At 48.7% G+C, this 20,135-nt stretch overlaps 3 protein-coding genes across 6 annotated transcripts; 1 reads left to right on the top strand and 2 right to left on the bottom strand.

Moving 5' to 3' along the window:
• Positions 1 to 177: 177 nt before the first annotated feature.
• Agpat1 (1-acylglycerol-3-phosphate O-acyltransferase 1) lies at positions 178 to 7,808 on the top strand. Of its 2 annotated transcripts, none has more exons than XM_015487495.2 (7): positions 178 to 435; positions 4,558 to 4,766; positions 4,995 to 5,128; positions 5,449 to 5,624; positions 5,780 to 5,875; positions 5,990 to 6,062; positions 6,573 to 7,808. In XM_015487495.2, the coding sequence occupies exons 2-7, from the start codon at positions 4,567 to 4,569 to the stop codon at positions 6,755 to 6,757; spliced, it is 864 nt and encodes a 287-aa protein (XP_015342981.1). In that variant the 5' UTR covers positions 178 to 435; positions 4,558 to 4,566; the 3' UTR covers positions 6,758 to 7,808. The 2 variants fall into 2 exon arrangements, with proteins under 2 accessions (XP_015342981.1, XP_015342980.1); XM_015487494.2 differs by having other exon boundaries at positions 4,522 to 4,766.
• On the bottom strand, positions 7,809 to 10,592 carry Egfl8 (EGF like domain multiple 8). Its single transcript, XM_015487493.2, has 9 exons — positions 10,516 to 10,592; positions 9,801 to 9,929; positions 9,448 to 9,570; positions 9,242 to 9,351; positions 9,042 to 9,137; positions 8,758 to 8,928; positions 8,599 to 8,678; positions 8,364 to 8,517; positions 7,809 to 8,100 (listed from the first exon to the last, which is right to left on the bottom strand). Exons 2-9 carry the CDS (start codon positions 9,899 to 9,901, stop codon positions 8,057 to 8,059), a joined length of 879 nt encoding a protein of 292 aa, XP_015342979.1. The 5' UTR covers positions 9,902 to 9,929; positions 10,516 to 10,592; the 3' UTR covers positions 7,809 to 8,056.
• A 928-nt stretch (positions 10,593 to 11,520) lies between these two features.
• Ppt2 (palmitoyl-protein thioesterase 2) lies at positions 11,521 to 20,135 on the bottom strand. 3 transcript variants are annotated; one of them, XM_015487492.2, is made up of 9 exons: positions 19,664 to 20,135; positions 19,145 to 19,335; positions 18,738 to 18,891; positions 18,195 to 18,290; positions 17,998 to 18,105; positions 17,332 to 17,415; positions 17,130 to 17,214; positions 12,548 to 12,602; positions 11,521 to 12,356 (listed from the first exon to the last, which is right to left on the bottom strand). In XM_015487492.2, the coding sequence occupies exons 2-9, from the start codon at positions 19,325 to 19,327 to the stop codon at positions 12,213 to 12,215; spliced, it is 909 nt and encodes a 302-aa protein (XP_015342978.1). In that variant the 5' UTR covers positions 19,328 to 19,335; positions 19,664 to 20,135; the 3' UTR covers positions 11,521 to 12,212. The 3 variants fall into 3 exon arrangements, with proteins under 3 accessions (XP_015342978.1, XP_048661029.1, XP_015342977.1); XM_048805072.1 differs by lacking the exon at positions 19,664 to 20,135 and adding an exon at positions 19,462 to 19,480; XM_015487491.2 differs by lacking the exon at positions 19,664 to 20,135 and having other exon boundaries at positions 19,145 to 19,449.

Below are 20,135 nucleotides of genomic sequence, written 5' to 3'. Positions count from 1 at the left end.
CTGCTGGGCTCTCCCGAGGCGGAGTTAGCCAGAGAACTGTGGTAGAGGTGGAGAGGAGATGCCGGGTCTCTAAGAGGAGATTGGTAAGACAGGCCGCCCATCACCGCCCCCCACTTCCTGGCCAGCCCCGGAAACCAGCAGGCGTTGGGGAGGGGTGGGGGGGGATAGCGGCAGCAGCAGCCCCAGCCCTCAGAGACAGCAGAAAGGGAGGGAGGGAGGGTGCTGGGGGGACAACCCCCCACCATTCCTACCGCTATGGGCCCAACCTCCCACTCCCACCTCCCCTCCATCGGCCGGGGCTAGGATACCCCCATATCCTGTCGCCCCTTTGGCACCGACACCCCGACAGAGGCAGAGACACAGCCAGCCGCCACCACCGCTGCCGCAGCCTGGCTGGGGAGGGGGCCGGCCCCCCAGGCCCCCCACCCCACTGAGGTGTGGGCGGGAAAGGGATGGGAGGAAGAGGGAGGAGGGTGCTGAAAGGGACGGAGATGAGGGGATGGGGCTGGGAAGGCCGACAGGGAAGAGGGTTGCTGGGGAAAGGAGAGGGGGCCTGAGAGGAAGAATGAAAAAGACATGGGTGGGAAGAGAGATGGAAACTGAATTTGGAACTGGGGGTGTGGACAGGGAATCCTGGAGAGGGAATTCCCTACACATTCCCCAATTCCTTTTCCTGCCCTTTGGCCCCACATGACTCTTGCGGGGTGGGGGGAGAGGAGAGAAGGCCAGCAAAATTTGATTCCTAGGAATGTCCTCAGGCACCTCTCCCTCTAGGCACAGAACCTTATTTCTCAGTGGCCTTCCACACTGACACTGTAAATTCCTTGCGGGGGGCGGGACATGTTTTCTATATTGGCTGTGTGTCTTTAATGTGTTTGATAGCTTGTGTGCAGCTAGGTTGTCCCTGTTATCCATACATTATAGAGAAATAATGTTTTTTATTTTCCATCAGAATTGCCCATTCTCATATCTTGTGTCCTTGTGCCACATCCAATTTTGACATGTTCAAGTCCTGCATTGTTTTTTATGTTGCACCTATTAATAGGCGATTTCATGTTACTTACAAGTTTTATGCTTTTGCATGTTTAGCATGTAAAGCTTATATACCTTATTTTGTTTGGTCTCAAATGTCCATGGTCACGACATATGCAGGAGTTTTCCTTTGTGGGATCCATGGAATAACACACACTCTTATACTGTGATGGGATCAGCCTGTTACCCCTGTTATGATTCTTACCAAATGTGCATTCCCCTTCAAATGATGCACGGATGTGATACATCCATAGTGTGTGTGCTTCTGGTTACACCTACCATTTATTTAATAAACTTATTGTCAATATGTTTTGTGAGCTATATGCTCATTAACCCATTTGGCACTCCATTGTGTTAATAAATCCTTGGACATTTCTGACCAGAGTGTTACTTAATATCATGTATTATAAACGGTCCAGATCCGCAAAGGACCATGCCTTATCTTGCTGACCTCCTTGGCCTGTGTCTTCACACATTATTTCTCCATTGGCTGTGTATAGTTTGTCTGTGGGCTTAATGTGTGTCAGGGTTTAGCCCTGCTGTGAAACCCCATCCATATTTATTTAAGGACATTATCTATGCCCCACTCTTCATACTGTTGGCACATATTTGGTGATACCAGCGTCCTTCCCCAGTGGCACATTGATCCCATTCTCTCTTATGTATGAGACGATATTGTCATGGTATTTACTCTGCCTTCACTGTGACCATGTATCGTTTATTTTCAGAATAAGTTACTGTGAAGCTTGACATGTTCCATATTTTACTGGTGACTTTTCATAGTTAATATTTCTTAAAAAGGTAGCTATCTGATTTGTGATCTGGGCCACCATCTTGGAACTGGTTGTTTAGCTTAGTGGCAGAGTGCTTGCCTAGCATATGTGAGACCCTGGGTTCAACCCCCAGTACTGCAAAACAAAAACAAAACCATCTCTCAACATTAATTATAGCTGTGTGGGTGTGTATACAGCCTTATAATCTGTTGAGCAAATGTTAATATTGAATGCCTACTCTACCTCCTACTGTCCTGGCATTGGGGATAGGACAGAATCCCCGTCTTCAAGTTTTTTACAACCTTGGGGAAGAGGTGGATGCCAGTGAGCTGTTAAACTTAGTGTGGTGCAGTGTCAGTGGTTTGAGAACCCAAGTGCATATCAGACTCACCTGGAGAGCTTGTTAAAATACAGATTGCTTGTCCCAGTGCCCAGAATTTCTGATTCAATATATCTGGTATTTCTGGGTTGAGTTCTGAGAATTTGCATTCTATACTTTGAGAACCACTGATAAGAAAATACCTAATGAAAACACAGGCCTTGAGGGGAAGTCATCCAGAAGGTGGAACTGAACTGTGTGAGGCTGGAGAAGAGTCAGAAAGGGCATTCCAGCCAAAGGGAACTGCATGTTCAAGGCACAGAAGCATGAAGGATCATGGTGCATCTGAGAAACTGAAGTAAATCAGTTTGGAGCAAAAACAAAGCTGCTTTTAAGGATGTGGTGGAAAATATAAGCAGAAGTCAACTTGTGAAGAAGGGCCTATGGGCAAGACAGAAATATCCAGTACAGAAACATTTCTGGTTGTCACGTGGAAGATGATTGGAGGGGAAGGGTTAGGAGTCTACAGCATATAGGCCAGGGGAGAAACCATGCAGGTCTGAACTTGAAGAGGCAGTGGGATGGAGCAGCTGAGAAATCCTTCCTAGCTGGCAAGATCTCCTGTTTCTTCCATTGCCTCTGACCTTTGAGTATAGCCCTTCCTGTTCCAGAAAGGGAGTGCCTTTGGCCTAGATGGGAATAACAGATAATTTGCTTGAACACCCCTTTTGTCAATTGTGACTCTCCCTTTAGCAGTGAGACAAAGTGGAGGAAGTAGGAAGAATCTCTGCATGTCTATACCTCTTCCACTAGAGTCCTGTCCCGTCCAGAGCAGGTGGTATGATATCTGGACCTTTTATTCTCTACCTTCCATGTTTTACTTGATGAGGCCAGCCATATTGCCTGCATATGGCTAGAAAGAAGGGGAAAGGGTGGTGAAATTTGTTTACCTATCTGTGGAAACAGGATTGGTATGTTGGATTTATTGAAAATAGAGGAGGCTCCCTGGGGGGAGAGAGATTTTTTTAGTTATGTATTTATATTCCTTTACCTGTCACTGGGTATGGTGGTAAATTTGTGCATGTATGCAAAAGTGTCTCTCTGTATGATTATGTGTGTGTTCATTTCCATCTCTCATCACTTAGTGTTTTTGGATGTTTGTTTACAGTCACTGTATCTGCTGTGTACTGGGTGTGTGGTGTATACACATACACCACACAGATACAGATGACAGCATAACAAAGTGCTTACGACACAGGCTGCCTAATTTTGTTTAGGAGCTATATGACCTAATGTTGTTTAGGAGCTATATGACCTCAGGTAGGATCTTTAATCTCTGGGTTTATTTTCTATAAAATGTAAATAATAATAGTACTTTATAGTGTATATAGTATGTAAATGTTTAATATAACGTATAGACCAGCACAGTTCAATAGAAATATAATGTGAGCCACATGTAATTTTTAATTTTCTTATAGCCTCATTAAAGGTAACAGTGAGCCAGGCATGGTGGTGCATGCCTTAATCCCAGCCACTAGGGAGGCTGAAGTAGGAGAATCACAAGTTTGAGGCCAGCCTCAGCAACTTAGTGAGACCCTGTCTCAAAAAATAAAGGGCTGGAGATGTAACTCAGTGGCAGTGCATCCTGGGTTTCATCCCCAGTACCATACACAAAGTGAAATTAATTGTAATGGGGTACGTCATTAGCCCAATATATCCAAAAGAAATTAGAAGATTATCAGACAGTATTTTACACTTTCGTTTTTCACCCAAAGTTTTTAAAATCTGATGTATACTTTACATTTCTAGAATATCTGAATTTGTACTAGCCACATTTCAGGTGCTCAGTATCCACATGTGGCTGGTGGCTAAGCAGGTGTAGACTGTTATCTTTTCAGTACAAGTGTTAGCTATCATTGTTTTTGTTGATTCTGTTTATTTATTTATTTATTTATTTGTTTATTTATTTTGGTGCTGAGGGTTGAATCCGGGGGTGCTTTACAACTGAGCCACATCCCCATTTATTTTATTTTTTATTTTGAGACTGGGTCTCGCTAAGTTACTAAGGGTCTCACAAAGTTGCTGAGGCTGGCCTTGAACTTGAGATCCTCCTGCCTCAGCTTCCTGAGTCACTGGGATTACAGGCATGCACCACCACACTAGATTTGTTGTTTTGTTCTCATTTATCTGTGAGTTGTGGATATCCATGTCTCAGTGTATCTAGAGCCCTGTTGGAGGTGGTGGGGACAACTATCTTGAGCTCCCCGTCCTAGAGAGGCTTCCTGGGAAGGTTTTGATAGGAGCTCAGGCCTCATTCTGTATCTCTGGTCCTTATCCTGATAATACCTCCTAACCTTTCCTTCTGTGCCTTACTCATTCCACTCTCCTCCCCTCCAGAAACCAGGCCACTGTCCTTTGCCCCATTCTCTGCAGGTGGCCAGAATGGAGCTGTGGCCCGGGGCATGGACGGTGCTGCTGCTGCTGCTCTTGCTGCTACTCTTCCTGCTGCCCACCCTGTGGTTCTGCAGCCCCAGTGCCAAGTATTTCTTTAAGATGGCCTTCTACAACGGTTGGATCCTCTTCCTGGCTGTGCTTGCCATCCCTGTGTGTGCCGTGCGAGGACGCAACGTTGAGAACATGAAGTGAGGGGCAAGGGGTGATGGATGGGTGATGAGGGAACCCAAGGGTGAGAAGTGAATAGTAGATTCAGGGAGCAGCATGGTATGTGTAGAATAGACTGAATAAGCCCAGGGACACAGAAGGGGGAGAAAATTGCAAAAATGGCCAGAAAGACAGTAGGGTGGGGAGAACTGAGACAGGCAGGTGGACATCAGTGAATCCCATTGGGCCCCTTTGCCGTGACCCCACAGGATCTTGCGTCTAATGCTGCTCCACGTCAAATACCTGTATGGGATCCGAGTGGAGGTGCGAGGGGCCCATCACTTCCCTCCCTCACAGCCCTACGTTGTAGTCTCCAACCACCAGAGCTCCCTCGACCTGCTTGGTGAGACCCCGTTCTTAGGCACATGCCCTCCCTCCTGGCACTTTGCCACAAACCTGCTCCTTTAAAGGTCCTCAACTCCTCTCTTCTAGGATGTTGCTCCCTTGCTCCCTCCTCAGGTTTTCTTTCTCCAGAATACGTCTGCCCTCATTAGCAGGGTACATATGCCTTTAGTCACCCTTGCTTTTACATGGGTAAAATGTAGTCTCCTCCCTTTATCTCCAGTCCCTGCTAGTGTGGGTGATGACCTGGGTGGAGTGGGATGCCTGCTGTGGCACTCTGCCTCTACCCTGATCCTTACCCCATCCCCATGCCTGCTTAAGGAATGATGGAGGTACTGCCAGGCCGCTGTGTTCCCATTGCCAAGCGTGAACTACTATGGGCTGGCTCTGCTGGGCTGGCCTGCTGGCTGGCAGGAGTCATCTTCATTGACCGGAAGCGCACAGGGGATGCTATCAGTGTCATGTCTGAGGTCGCCCAGACCCTGCTTACCCAGGACGTGAGTCATCTTGGGGAAATGGGGGCTTGGGGAACTAGGGAATGGAACAGTTATAAATTAATGGATAGACAGGGCAGGCAGGCCTCATTATAGCATTGCACCCACTCTGATGCCTCCATATGTGCATATCTTCCTTGATCCTCTTCCTCTACCAGGTAAGAGTCTGGGTTTTTCCTGAGGGAACAAGAAATCACAATGGCTCCATGCTGCCCTTCAAACGTGGCGCCTTCCATCTTGCAGTACAGGCCCAGGTGACAACTACTTCGCCTTCCACTGCTCAGTCCCCAGCCCCCATCCTTCCTTCCTCTCTGGGCAATGGTTGGTCTCAGGGAGCCATGGACTGATCCACTTTATCTCTTTTCCAGGTTCCCATTGTCCCCATAGTCATGTCCTCCTATCAAGACTTCTACTGCAAGAAGGAGCGCCGCTTCACCTCGGGTGAGGGCTCTGAGCAGGTCTGGGGTAGTGTGTGGCCAGAACAGCCATTGGAGAGGCTAGGGTATGTCCCTGTGAGCAGGGAATCATTCAGTGACAGAGCCATGAGACATACCCACATGAATATCCCATGTATGATCCCACATCAGGCAAAAGTATCTATTAAGCACCCACCATACTCTGTTGGGTGGGCAGTACTTGGTCTCTAAGAGAGGCTGTTTTGATCTGTCAGGAAAGATAGTCTATATATGCAAAACTGCAGTCAATAAACCTCCACGGTGAAGGCTAAACCCGGATGATAGGAGATATCTGGACTGAGGTTCAGGGAAGGCTTTGTACAGGAGGGCCTCAAAAAACAGGTGGCAGTTGGCAATCAGGAGGCGGTTGCCCAGGGTTAAGGGAAGAAACCCACAAGATTGAGGAAGGGAGTAGCAGCATTGCTCAGAAGCTGGGCACTACCTGTGGGCAAAATCCTGGGAGAACAAGCCATAATGGTGCTCCTCATCTCACCAGGGCGATGTCAGGTACGGGTGCTGCCACCAGTGCCCACAGAAGGGCTGACACCAGATGATGTCCCTGCTCTGGCTGACAGAGTCCGGCACTCCATGCTCACCATTTTCCAGGAAATCTCCACTGATGGCCGGGGTGGTGGTGACTATCTGAAGAAGCCTGGGGGAGTGGGCGAAGCCCGGCTGTGAGCTTCTCTCCCATCTGTCCCCATCTTCCACCCCACACCTACCAACCCATTGGCCCTAAAGCAGGGGCACTCTTCCTCATTTCCTTTCTCCCCATTCATTCTCCTCTTCAGAATCTTCAAATTCTGATGTGAAAGTACGTACAATTGTCACTCCCTATCCCTTCCTGGCCCCATCCAGGGACTCTCCTGCCTAGGTGCAGTCTTCATTCTGATCCTCACCTCCTGCCATCTTGTCTGTGGGATAGTTGCCTCCCCTTCAACTTGAGTGGCTCATTGTACACAAGGGTGGGGAATATTCCATCCCATCCCATCCCCAGTGGACTCTTCCTTTGCTGTCTTCTCTCCCTCTCCATCCCACATTGGCCAGTGGACTCATCCTGTCTGTGGAACAATTCATCCCCCATGCCTAAGTTCATGGGTTCAGTGGACTGATCCATTTGTGGGGACAACTCCTCACTCTGGCTGGAAGCTGATACCTGGAACACTCCTCCCAGGCTCATCCTGAGAATCTTCCTCAGCACCTTCATCCTCCCTCCCCGTGGAGCCCCTATCTGTAGGGGCTGGACTCTTCTAACTCAGAGGTCTCATCCCTCCCTTGCCAAGATGCCCAGGGTTGAGCACACACTCCTGGATGCCAGTTTGGTCTCACATTTCTGCTTCCCCCTGTCCCCATGGTACAGTCCTTCAGTAGTCCTGACCCAACCCAGTCCCCTATTGTCCCCTGTACCATCCCAACCAGACACAGGGGAAAGAGGCAGATATCAGATACTACACTCACTGAACCCTGGGGAGTTGGGGAAAGGAAATGAACCCTGGCCAGAGGGGAGAGGAGGTTGTTTAATTTATTTCTTTCTTTTGAGGCTTCCCCCTCTCTGAGCCAGTTTTCATTTCCTCCTGGTGGCATTGGCCACTCCCTGCCTCCTATTCCAGTCCTGTTTCCTCAGCTCAGGAGGTGGGCTGGGGGCAAAAGGAGAGGGTGGCACCCAGTTTTTCATGGTTGGTTTTTATTATCTGGATAACAGCAAGCAACTGAAAATAAAGAGAGAGAGAGATCTGGGTGCTTTCTTGCCATGTTTGTTAAGGATTTGAAAACACAGGCTTTGTCCAGACAACCTGCCCCCAGCCAGAAGGAATGGGCAGGCTAACACAGCCTGCCTTTGCCCATTCTTCAGCTCTTCAAAGTTTCCAGGCTCATAGCTCCTCTGTGGCAGTCTTATTTGCAGCTCCCAGTTGGCCAATCCCAGAGGATTAGTGGGGTCCAGTTTCTATAAATTAGGGGATTGGGTGCTCTAGAAGTTCCTTATCGATTCAGTCCTGGGCCCAGGCTGTTGTCCTCACAGGAGCCTGGTTAATGACAAGGGGATAGTGTGACACCATGGCTGAAGTCTCTGGGAACTGCCCCAGTCTGAGGGGTCTACACTGCTTCTCTCACCCAGACTGAGGCAGGGTCCCAGATTAGGAGAAAAATTGAGATATCCTAGAAGGTAGTAAAGAGTGAACTTTGAGGAGAGGTTTCTGGAATGAGGGAATTCGGAACCCGGAAGGTCTCTGGAGGAGTTCCGGCAGTTGGGATAGGGGTCTGCGTGGGGAGGGGCAAGAAGACTCACAGGTGCCCAGCCTCTCCTCCAGCAGCAGCACTTGGTCGCTGAGAGATTCGATCCTGTCACCCTGGCCCCATAGCTCAGCCACTTGTTCTGGCTGTAGCTCTTCGGGTGGCATGGGCAGCACTGCCCGTACCCAAGCTCCAGCCTGCGCGGCCCACTGCAAAGGAAGAAATACCTGAGGATGTAGGCGACTGGTCACTCCTGCCCCGAGGGCTTGGCGCTACACGCCTTCACTCACCTGCTCCAACCCCTCCAGGCGCCCTCGCAGTTCACGAATCTCCCGCCTTAGGGCGCGCTCGTCCTGTTCCGCTTCCCGAACTAGGACAAAGCGAGAACTTGACTGCTACCTTGGCCCCAGCAGCTGCCTGGCGCTCTCCTGCACTTGGCCCATACTTACCCGCCACGCTCAGAATGCTGGCACTGGTTGGGGGCTCTGGGGACCCCTCTGCGCAGGCACGCCCATCGGGGCCCAGCACCAGGCCCTGCGGGCAACCGCAAGTGAAGCTGCCGGCGGTATTGAAACAACGGTGCGAACAGAGAGTGACACTGGTCCTACACTCATCCACATCTAGTTATAGGAAAGAAGAGAGTGCTGAGGTGGGGGCAGGGCCGGGCGTCTGAGTGGGTGGGAAGGCCACCAGTGCCCCTCCCACTCGCTGCGGGGAGGGCCAGCTGACTCACCCACGTGACAGTGCTTCCCTCCCCAGCCGGGGGCGCACTCGCACTTGTCCGGCCCAACACAGACGCCTCCGTTCAAGCAAGGCTTGGCGCAAATGGCTGCGGGGAGGGGGGGGCTTCAGGTCCAAACCTATAGCTCAGCTCCCCAATATTCTGCCTCCCGTCGGCAGACCTCCTGCAAGGCCTGGAAGACAAGACCTCACCTTCACAGGTGAGCGCTCCTGGGTGTCTCTTCTTCCAGCCCTGGCAGCAGACGGCATGGGTCTGCTGCACTTCCCGTCTCACCTCCCGCCACGCCACGCGGTACGTGGTCCTGAAACACAGCACCAGACTCAAACCTCAGATATGGATCTGGTAGATTCTTTGGGGTCACTGAGAGATCCCAGAGTCCAAGCTCCCCATCCCTCACCTGTAAGTGCTGCAGATGCGCCTTCCAGCGCACAGGGTCAAGTAGGGCATGTATACCGGTTGACTGTAGGACTCATTGTAGCGTAGTGGGACCACCAGCATCTGCTGGGAGCAGACCCCCTGACTGCATCCGTGCCAAAGGAGGAGGTGGGAGACATTGAGCCGGTCAGGTTCATCCTAGGCCGCCAGGAGAACCATCTCCCTCAAGGAGCCACTGAGATCCTGCACCCCTGAGGTGACAGCCTCTAACCCCCTTTCTGAATTTTCAACTTTGTTTTGCCTTCTAGGAAACCCCACTCCCAGCAGAAGGCTCACATGCAGACTTTACCCAGGCCCCACCCCTTCTGTTGTCACCTCTCTTTGAGGGATACACCCTTGGCTCCCTCGCCTGATATCAATAGCAGGAGGAATGAAAGTCCACCAAAGAGTGTGCACAGCTCAGCCTTGGACCCCATGATTCTCTTTGAGTCCAGACTCTGTGGGCTACAGACAAGAAGAGGTTAATGGATGACCTTCCTCTCTCCTATTAACTTCTCCAGCCCTAGCCCTTCCAAGAACAATCTGTGGATGCCTTCTAAGGGATTTAAGACATTCACTTTTACACACTAGTCATCAGGACTGTATACAATTGTGTGTACATATAACTGATACCATCTTTAGCATATTCGGATCCATTCAGCATCATACAGGCTCCCCCCAGCACACTCCCTCCACTACCCCTCTGACACATCCTCTCCTGATACTCTGCTCAACCTGGAGGGACAAACACATGGTTAACCCTCCCCTCATGGTCCTCCTTAACATGCTCTCTTATAACTTAATCTTCATATTTTCAAAACCCCAATTATACACCCTCACACCTTACATACAAATCCAAGCTCCTGGAACCACCATACCGTAAACATATTTCTACCCTTACGCACCCACACCATCAAATACATCCTGGACACACACCTTTCACTCAGACAATGCCCCCCAATTCATATCCACTCTTAAGGCTCTGAGTAACGCCCCCTCCTTACTCATTGACATTCCCTCCCCATCTGCCTCCCCCTCCCTCCATTCCAACCTGGCTTCCTCTCTCTCCAGGGAGACTTCAGGCAGACCAGCCTCAGCAGCAGCAGCTCAAACTGGTGGGTGGGCCCTCTGGGCAGGGAAGGAGAGGAGGGGCTAGGCCAGACAGAGGCCTCCCATTCTTACCCCCTCCCACAAGCCTCCTCCTTAGTTCTAGCCTGATCAGCTCAGTGGGGTCAAGTCCTATAACTCTCACCCCCACTCTAGCATAGGGCTCCCTAGAAGAATTTTCCTAACCCTATGAGGGCCCCAAATTCTGGATTCCTAAATTAACAGAGACTCCTAGCTCTAACACCACCAATACCCTATGACCTTTCCCTAGCCCTACTTCAACCCAAGACAGACTGCTGGAGAATTGGGGGCAGGGAGAAGGGCAGGCTGGCAAGAAACAGCAGATCAAGTCACGAGAGAAGAGGCAAGATCAGCTGAGAAAAGAAAGAAAAGTAAGTTGTCAAAAGGGCAGGGGGGCAGCCCAAGGAACTAAGGGGAAAAGTGCCCCCATCTCTTGATGACATTTGTTAGGGCTTGGGGGGCACAGAGTTGAGTCAGCCACCACCCTCCATGCCAGAGCAGACAGGGCCCTATTGTGTCAGCCAAAATTCCTTCTTTCAAGGAAAAGGAGGCTCATTGTATAGCCCCTCACCCAGCTCTGGCCTACAAAGGTCAAAAAGGGGTACAACAAATGCCCACCCTGACCCTCAGCCTCCTCGTCTAGCCTGGGGGTGGCAGGCACATTCCACCCCTAAAACTGAGGCCCAAACCACTGGAGCCTAGGGTTCAGCCCCCTAATCCTAGGCTGGGACAGGAAGAGAATTGTCTTCAGCAGGAAAGAACCCGCAGAGAATCAGGAACCCACACAGAATGGGCATTGAGAAGACGGAAACACCAAGGGGGTCCCCACCCCAGCCCAAGCATCTGGGCACCCAGGCCCCAGGCTTTTCATTCCCACCCTCCTTGAGGAGCCTAGGTCCCCTTCACCTGGAAATAAGCCAAGCCACTCTGAGGAAATGGAACTTTATTTCCATAAATACAGGGGACATACCCATACAAGGGTAGTTAAAAGAGGGGCTGGGGCCTCAAAGAAATTAGGCTCCCAGGGATACCCCAACACTGATCCTAGGGACTGGGGGATCCCAAAACCTGAGATGGGCCTCGCAGGCCACAGATAGTCCCCAACACTGACATTTCAAGAACGGAACTGTCCCCATAGGGGAGCCTCAGAACCCCACTCATGGGTGTCCCTCTTGTGGGTGGGGAGGGCTGACAACAGGGAAGTTCAGAGGAAAAGGGAACATGGGGAGAACATAAGCTAAAAATGTCCTGAGTGGCCTGGAAGGAGACCCCTGTGGTGGGCAGGGGCTGGGTTCTCCTCCTGTACAGCCAGATACAGAGGAGCAACAGCAGCAGCAGGAGCAGCCACAAGTTAAAAACCTGGTTCTCATTTCCCAACCTCGGTCTTGGGAGAAAGGGAGAGCATGGAGCCACCCCCAAACTAGAAAACATGAGGTAGGGGGACCAGGACTTGTCATTCATGGAGGAGCAAAGGATGGGTGTTCTGGGAGCCCTGGTTGATGTGGGGGCAGTGTGAGAGCAATGAGGTGGTCATTGCCAATGCCAGAGCCTGACACCTGCTTTCCAAGGCCACCACTTGGTCTCTGGGCTGGGGAGTTCTGGCGACATCTGAGGACGTCCTCAGGAGAGCCAAGGTTCAATGCAAGTCTCATAAAGAGTGCGGTTGGAATGCCAGGCTGTGTGGACGATCCCAGCCATTGGACACCTCACTATGGCCCCCCGAGCCAAGAGAGTCTTCAACCCAAAAGAATCCCGCAGATATACCTTCCAGGTAGGCCAAAGGACGTGGAAACATGGAATAAAGACACAAAAAGAGACAAAATTGAGTTACTGTTGGTGTCCTAGGCCCCCTCCCCATAGGGTGAACCCTTTAGCTCAGGAGTCAGTGGCAGGAAGGACTCCAGAATGAGTGGGACAGTGGACGAAGAGAGTGGGAGTAATCCCAAGGGGCTCACCAGTTGTTCCTCCATCTCCAAGACTGTCTCATTGGCATCATAGAAACCAAAGAAGCTACAAAGAGATTGAGGGTGGATATCAAAAACTGGAAATAATCAAGGTGGTCTAGGGTCCTTTAGGAACCTACAGCCTGCTGGGGAGACAATCAGCAGGAAGGACACTCAAAAAACTTAATTAGATATCACATACCTCATGCAGTAATGCCCTGAGGGTACTGCATCATTTCTGTAGAATTATCACTAGAAATGTATAACCTAAATCTCATCATGAGGAAATATCCAACAAACCCAAACTGAAGGACATTCCACAAAACAACTGGTCAATACACTTCAAAACTGTCAATGTCATGGACAAAGACTGAGGAACAATTCCAGATTAAAAGAGACTAAAGAGACATGACAACTAAATGTAACCCCCAGGCCTGAGTTTGAACTTGTATTGATTTTTTTTTTCCCTATAAGGACAATTAGAACCAGGTGTGGTGGCGCATACCTGCAATCTCAGCTACGTGGGAGGCTGAGACAGGAGGACTGCAAATTTGAGTTAAGCTTGAGCAACTTATCAAGATCCTGTCTCAAAATTTGAGGGCCAGGGGTATAATTCAGTGGTAGAGTGCTTGTTCAGCATGTGCAAAGCCCTGGAGTCAATTCACAGCACCACAAAAAGTAAAACAAAAGTGAAATTTAAAAAGGTTTGAGGATGAGGCTGGGGTTGTGGCTCAGTGGTAGAGTGCTTACCTAGCACATGTGAGGCACTAGATTCAATCCTCACCACTACATAAGACTAAATAATAAAATAAAGATATGTGTCCATCTATATATGTAAAAATAAAAATTTTTAATTTTTTTTAAAGGTCTGAGGACAGCCAGGCATGGTGGTGAATGCCTGTAATCTCAGCCACTCAGGAAGCTGAGGAAGGAGGATTGTAAGTCTGAGGTCAACCTTAGTATGCCCTAAGCAACTCAGCAAGACCTTGTCTCTAAATAAAATATAAAAGGGCTGGGAATATGGTTCAGTGGTTAAGCACCTCTGAGTTCAATCCCCAATAACCACCCCCCTCCCCCAAAAAAATTACATTACTGTCTCTATTAATTTTCCACTTGAAAACTACTGTGGTTACATAAAAGAACATCCTGCTTATAGGAAATACAGCCTGACACACTAAAATATACAGATGTAAAGAGATATCATGTCTACAGAATACTCTCAAAGGGTTCACACAAAAAAATTGTTTTTTTGTAAATGTTGAATATATTTAAATATTAACATATATGCATAAATATACATATATTTAAGGGGACAGAGAAAATATGTTAATGTAAACATGGTAAAATGTTAACATTTGGGAAATTTAGGTGAAGAGTATACAAGCCAGGTGCAATGGCACAGGCCTGTAATTCCAGTGACTCAAGAGATTAAGGTAGGAGGATCACAAGTCTGAGGCTAGCCTCAGCAATTTAGAAATACCCTGTCTCAAAAGAATTTAAAAAAAAAAAAAGAAAGAAATGCTTTGTACTAACTTGGCTTCCTTCCTTCCATGCTGGGAATTAAACTTGGGGCCTTCCACATGCTAAGCAACCACTCTACCACTGAGCTACATCCTGCCCACCCTTTTCCTTTTCTTCTTTTTTTAAATTTTGAGATAGGTCTCAATAAGTTGCCCAGATTGGCCTCAAACTTGCAATCCTCCTGACTTAATGTCCTTGGTATGTGGGATACCATGCCATTACCATGCCTGGCTTTGTTTTTCTTAGGTGTAAAATTACTTCAAAATAAAATTTCTTTTAAAACAGTTTTTTTGTGTGATTCTCAGGATTAATTACACATTTTTAAATTAAAGAGTATTTAACTGTCATGGGCACTGAGTGGAACCTCACTGTGAATAACTTCACAAATGCTGAAAAAGTTCAGTGGACTGTGGGATCAGAGAAGGGACCATTACTTTAGTTTTTACAGCATCAACAAAACTTCCCTGTGGTGCTCCTGCACGGGTATCCAGATAAAGGAAACAGCAAGAGCAAAGCCACAGAGACACAGCTGGGCACATGGGAAAGCTGGGCTGGAGGTCTGGGGGTCTGGGGGTTATATTGTAGAAGGTGTAAGAAAGTGGTAGGGACACACACACAGGCCTGAATTTGAACCCCAGTTCTGCCACACTCTCCCCATGTGTATGTCTCAGTATGTTACTTGTCCTCATTGTCCTATAAAGAATACCTCCTTTATCAAGAGGAAGTAAAACATTGTGATTAAAAGTCAGATAGCCTGGGCTGGGGCTGGGGCTCAGTGGTAGCGCACTTGCCTGGCATGTGTGAGGCACTGGGTTCGATTCTCAGCACCACGAAAAATATATAAAGGACTATCAACAACTAAACAAAAAAAAATTTTTTTAAAAAGTCAGATAGCCTGACCTCACCACTTACTAACACTATAAATGTAGGCAAGTTATTTAATCTCTTTGCCCTGTGTTTCCTTAAATGTCAAAAGAAGATAATAATAATAATAGGATTTTTTTTTCAAAGTACTGAGAATTGAACCCAGGGGCACTTCACCACTGAGCTTCATTCTCAGCCCATTTTTATTTTTTATTTTGAGACAGGGTCTTGCTAAGTTACTGAAGCTGGTCTCAAACTAGCACTCCTTCTGCCTCAGTCTCTCAAGTAGCTCAGATTACAGGTATGCACCACCACACCTGTTTGTTTATTTGTGTGTGTGGTACTGGAGATTGAACCCAGAGGCCTTCTATCACTGAGGCATACCCTCAGCCCTTTTTATTTATTTGAGAGAGAATTTTAACATTTTTTAGTTTTCGGTGGACACAACATCTTTGTTTGTATGTGGTGCTGAGGATCGAACCCTGGCTGCATGCATGCCAGGCGAGTGCGCTACCACTTGAGCCACATCCCCAGCCCCTCAGCCCTTTTTATTTTGAGACTAAATTGTCAAGGTTGGCTTCAAACTTGTGATTCTCCTACCTTAGCCTCCTGAGTCACTGGGATTACAGGTATGTACTGCCTGGACTAAAATGGTAATTTTTACTACCTATTTTTTTTTTCTGGTGCTTGTGATCAAACCCAGGTCCTGACACATGGTAGACAAGTGCTGTATCCCTGAACTGTATCCCCAACCTATTGTTATCTATATTTTATCACATACAAAAAAAGAAAAAGAGAATAAAGTAAGGCCTTACTTTAACCTGCAAAAACTCAACACAACTGGTCCTCACTACCTCTTTTTCTTCCTCTCATGAACTCTTCCTGCTCTTCCTATATCAGCCTCATTACTCACACCTGCCCCAGGCCCTCTGCAGGTGCTGCTTGGGTCTTCTTCCTCCTCTGTTATACAACTCCCTCTCTCACTTCCTTCTGCCTCTGCTCAAGTTGCAGCTCTTCCATTATGCCTTCTTTGAGCATTAAAACAGGCCCTAAGCATCCTCTGATGCCTCCCCTGCCTTCCTTTATTGCCACCTGACATATATATTTACATTTATTATCTAAATAAGTCTAGTCTAATTTACTTTCTCTACCCACTAGAATGTAAGCTACATAATAGCAGTGATTTCTTTTTTATTTACTGCTGCATTTCCAGAACCCAGAATAGCAGCTGGGCACATAGAATTCAATAAATATTTGTTAAGTAAGGTAACTCAGGTGACATTTCAGATCACTCATGATGACCTACAACAGAGACAATCACATAGTGCCATAGAGAGATGAGGCTGGAGGTGTTACAATAGTCTTGGTAAATAAAGTGCTGGTAGAAAATAATAAAATGGCACAGAACCACAAACATACATTGTACCAATGTTAACTTCCTGGTTGGTTGGTTGGTTGGTTTGAGATGGGGTCTCGCTGTGTTGCCCAGACTGGTCTCATACTCCTGGGCTCAGCTGATCCTCCTGCCTCAGCTTCCCGAGTGCTGGAACTACAGGCGCGTACCACCATGCCCAGCTTATTTCCTGGTTTTGATATTGTGCTTTAGTTTACCTAAGATATAACCATTGGGAAACTAGGTCAAGTGTACATAGGACCTCTCTATACCATCTTTGGGACTTGCTGTGAATCCATAATGATTTCAAAATTAAAAGTTTTTTTTACAAGAACTGGGGGTGGCTGGGGTTGTGGCTTAGCGGTAGAGTGCTTGCCTATCATGTATGAGATGCTGGGTTCAATCTTCAGCACCACATAAAAATAAATAAATAAATAAATAAAGGTACTGTGTCCAATTGTGTCCAACTACAACTAAAAAAATTAAAAATAAAAAAAAAACTGGGGGTATAGCTCAGTGGTAGAGCACTTGCTTAGCAAGGGAAAAGGTCCAGGTTCAATCCTCACCACTGGGGGAAAAAAATCTACAAAGGGAGGTGAGTGGTAGAGGAAGTAAATTCAGCAAGACTTAGTGACGACTAGACATAGGGGTTAGAATAGGACTCCCAGGTTTTTACATTTGGGTAACAGAGTGATTGGTATAGGGGGTGGCACTAACTGAACAGTGAGAAGAAAAGCCAGTTCTAGGTAGGAGATAGAGATTGGTGAAGGTTGGATGTGTCTTTAGCCAATGTTCAGCTCACACATTCCTTATTACCTGGACTGCCAGGGAGTAATGACACCATCATCAGGACCCCCAATGAGCACCAGGCGACCCACACGAAGAAAGTTTTTCCTCCATGCTGCAGGGTGGGAAGAAGAGAGAGTGAGTTAGCCACAACCTGAGTCAGGCCAGGTTGGATAGAGGGATATAGGGGATCAAAGAAGCTAAGGAGATAGGTAGGAACATGGGATCTTACCAGTGGCGTTGGGATGGTCTCTTTCTCCATTGATCAAGGCCAAGAAGCTGCTGGCATTGAGGTACAAGTCATCATGGTGGGGGTCTGGGAGTAAACAACAGTTAGGAAGACAGAGAAGCAAAGAAGGGAGACAAGACCAAAGACTGGAAAACCAGTCAGGTGACTGTATTCATATTCAAGTTGGATAGCAATATAATAATTGTATACACAATAGAAAGCACTTATATCTAGCCATTACTATGAACCAGGTACTGTTCAACGTACATCACAGAAAAGTCTGGCTGATCTTTGTATCTTGTACTCTCTGAGGCAAGGTGACACACATGAAATATTTTGGTGGTGGTTTCCACCCCGCCCCCCAGTTCTGGGGATTTAACCCCAGGGCACTCTATCACTGAGCTACATCCTCATCCCATTTATTTTTTATTTTGAGACAGGGTCATGCTAGTTTTCCAGGTTGGCCTCAAATTTTGCAGTCCTCCTACTTCACTCTTGCAAGTTGCTGGGATTATAGGTATGTGCTGCCACATACCTAGCCACATCAAACATTTTTGAATAGTGCCTCTTCAGATAATAAGTGCTCAGTGAACAGAAGTTACCACTATTTTTGTTCTATTGGTTATGGTAATAACCATATTGGTATCCCTATTCAGTATCCCCACTCACCATGCCAGTAGTTGCAAATGGAGAATTCCTGACCCCAAGGGCTATAGCAGATCCGGTAGAGGTTAGACCGCATGGAGGTGGGAAATAGCCACTTCAAATAGTCTGTGTCTGGCAAAAGAATGGCAGTGCCAAGTGACCACAAACCTCTGTGCCTCCAAAACTTGGGGCCTTCTACGCAGCCCACAGTGCCCACTCACCTCCATACTGTCCCATCTGTGGAGATGAGAGTGAGATGAAAGAATCCACATTGTGGTCATCCATGACAGAGAGCAGTGCCCGGCACACCAGACCCCCTATAGGCACAACACCAATATTGGGCAGGAAATGAAGGACAACAAGGTCAACAGCTCTTGTCTTTTGCCCCACACCCCACCATCACCACCATACTGAACATAAAGGAGATTGAGACTCAGAGAACAGACACACCCTGGGCCAAAAGGTCATGTGTCATGTAAGTGACAGAATTATAATCAAGGCTTCCCGACTCTTAACTCCAGGATACTTTCAACTGCCCCTATTAATCATGAAATCCAAGAATCATGGGTAATGGACAAAGTAAGGGCAGCAGTGCAGGGAGCCTCCCTCCCATCCAGGATACAGAGAGAGAAGACCCAGGTGCTGAGTTAAGTCAGAAAAGAAGGGCTCAGGCTAGGGCAATGTGGTTCAGCAATGTAGTGCTGAGGACACTAGGAAGTATCCCTCAGACACTGATCAGGAGTTGGGAATGGGTAATTGCCTACCCTGGGAGTAGCAGATGAGATGTACTCCTTCAGGGGCCTTTGCCATGATGGGAACCACAGCTTCTCGGAACCCTTGTACCTGTTCCCACAAAGGCCGTAAACTCTCTCTGCCATCGAAGAGATCGAGCACTGTCACCACAGTCCCAGGATGTGTCTGTGGGAAGGGACAATACAACCACTGGGGATGGACTATGAAGCCCCCACATACCTATCCCTGGCCACATCCACATGACTATTGTGCTTGCTAGAACCAGGGATTCCCGTCCCCCAATTATCCCCATGCCAGGATGGCAGGAACTGGCAGGCAGGAGACGTGGGGGTAGGGGGGGGTGGCTTTCAGCTACCCACTTCCTCCCCAGTCAAGGCAAACTCCGCCAATGTCCTCCACTGGGTGTCCCCGGACAGACCTCATTGATGTATTCCAGCAGGTGGCGGAAGCTGTATGAGCTGTCAAAGAGCCCGTGCACCACGATGACCGGCTTGTAGGAAGCGCTGTGGGACGCGGGGACTGCAGGCAGCAGCAGCTGCAGAAACGGCAACAGGAGCAGGACCCACACCGAGGGGAACCTTTGCCCCCAGAGCCCCAGCATGCTCCCGCCTAAGAAGGTAGAATGAGGGCCCATGAGGTAGATGACAACACCCATTACCTTCGGAACAGATGCCCAGCCATCAAGCCTCCCCCTCCTGCTCCCACACCAGGTCCTTTAGCCTACTTTGAACTTACTCCAGTTCTCCCCCGACGAACACACACCCCCACCGCGTTGACGCACCAACGCTCACCAGAAGTCCCGCCCCCAACTCCACGCTCAGGGACTTGGTCCCTAGGCCCAGGATCTTCTTTATGCAACCCCACCACCAGGCACAACCCGGCGTTCCACAGGACCCTGAACAGCAGCGTAGGCCCCCTGAAGAATGCAAACTCCCACCTGGCCTGGTCTGTAGGTCTCACTCAGCCAGATGTTTACTTCTCCCTAATCTGGAACCCAAGGGGGAGGGAAAGCGTGAGAGAAGAAAGCGCCAGGGGGATGACGGGTGGGAGGGGGGGAGGGCTGCTCGGGGTCGCGCAAAGCCGTCACGTCCGGGCTTTCCCTGGCAACCGTGCGAGCGTCCCCTGCAACAGAGGCAGGGGACCGGAGAGGCAATGGAACGTTCCAATGCACTCTGGAAGGTGGGGAGGAAATAGGCGGAGCAACCCATTTAGACCAGTGGGGAGAAGCAGCAGCAAATGTATCCTGGGAATCGAAAGAAGGCCACTCCAGGCCCTGCAGCTCCCAGGGACCCAAGGGTTCGACTTCCCCTGCCTTGATTCGCTCGGCTTCCCAATCCACGCGTTTGGCTTCGCAGCTGAACACGAAGTTCTCGGTCCCCATGGGGCGGTGGGGGACGGACTGGGAAAAA

This window comes from Marmota marmota, unplaced genomic scaffold (genome assembly GCF_001458135.2).
Source record: "Marmota marmota marmota unplaced genomic scaffold, marMar, whole genome shotgun sequence".
Taxonomy (NCBI): Eukaryota; Metazoa; Chordata; class Mammalia; order Rodentia; family Sciuridae; genus Marmota; species Marmota marmota.
This window is presented reverse-complemented; position numbering and strand designations above follow the sequence as displayed.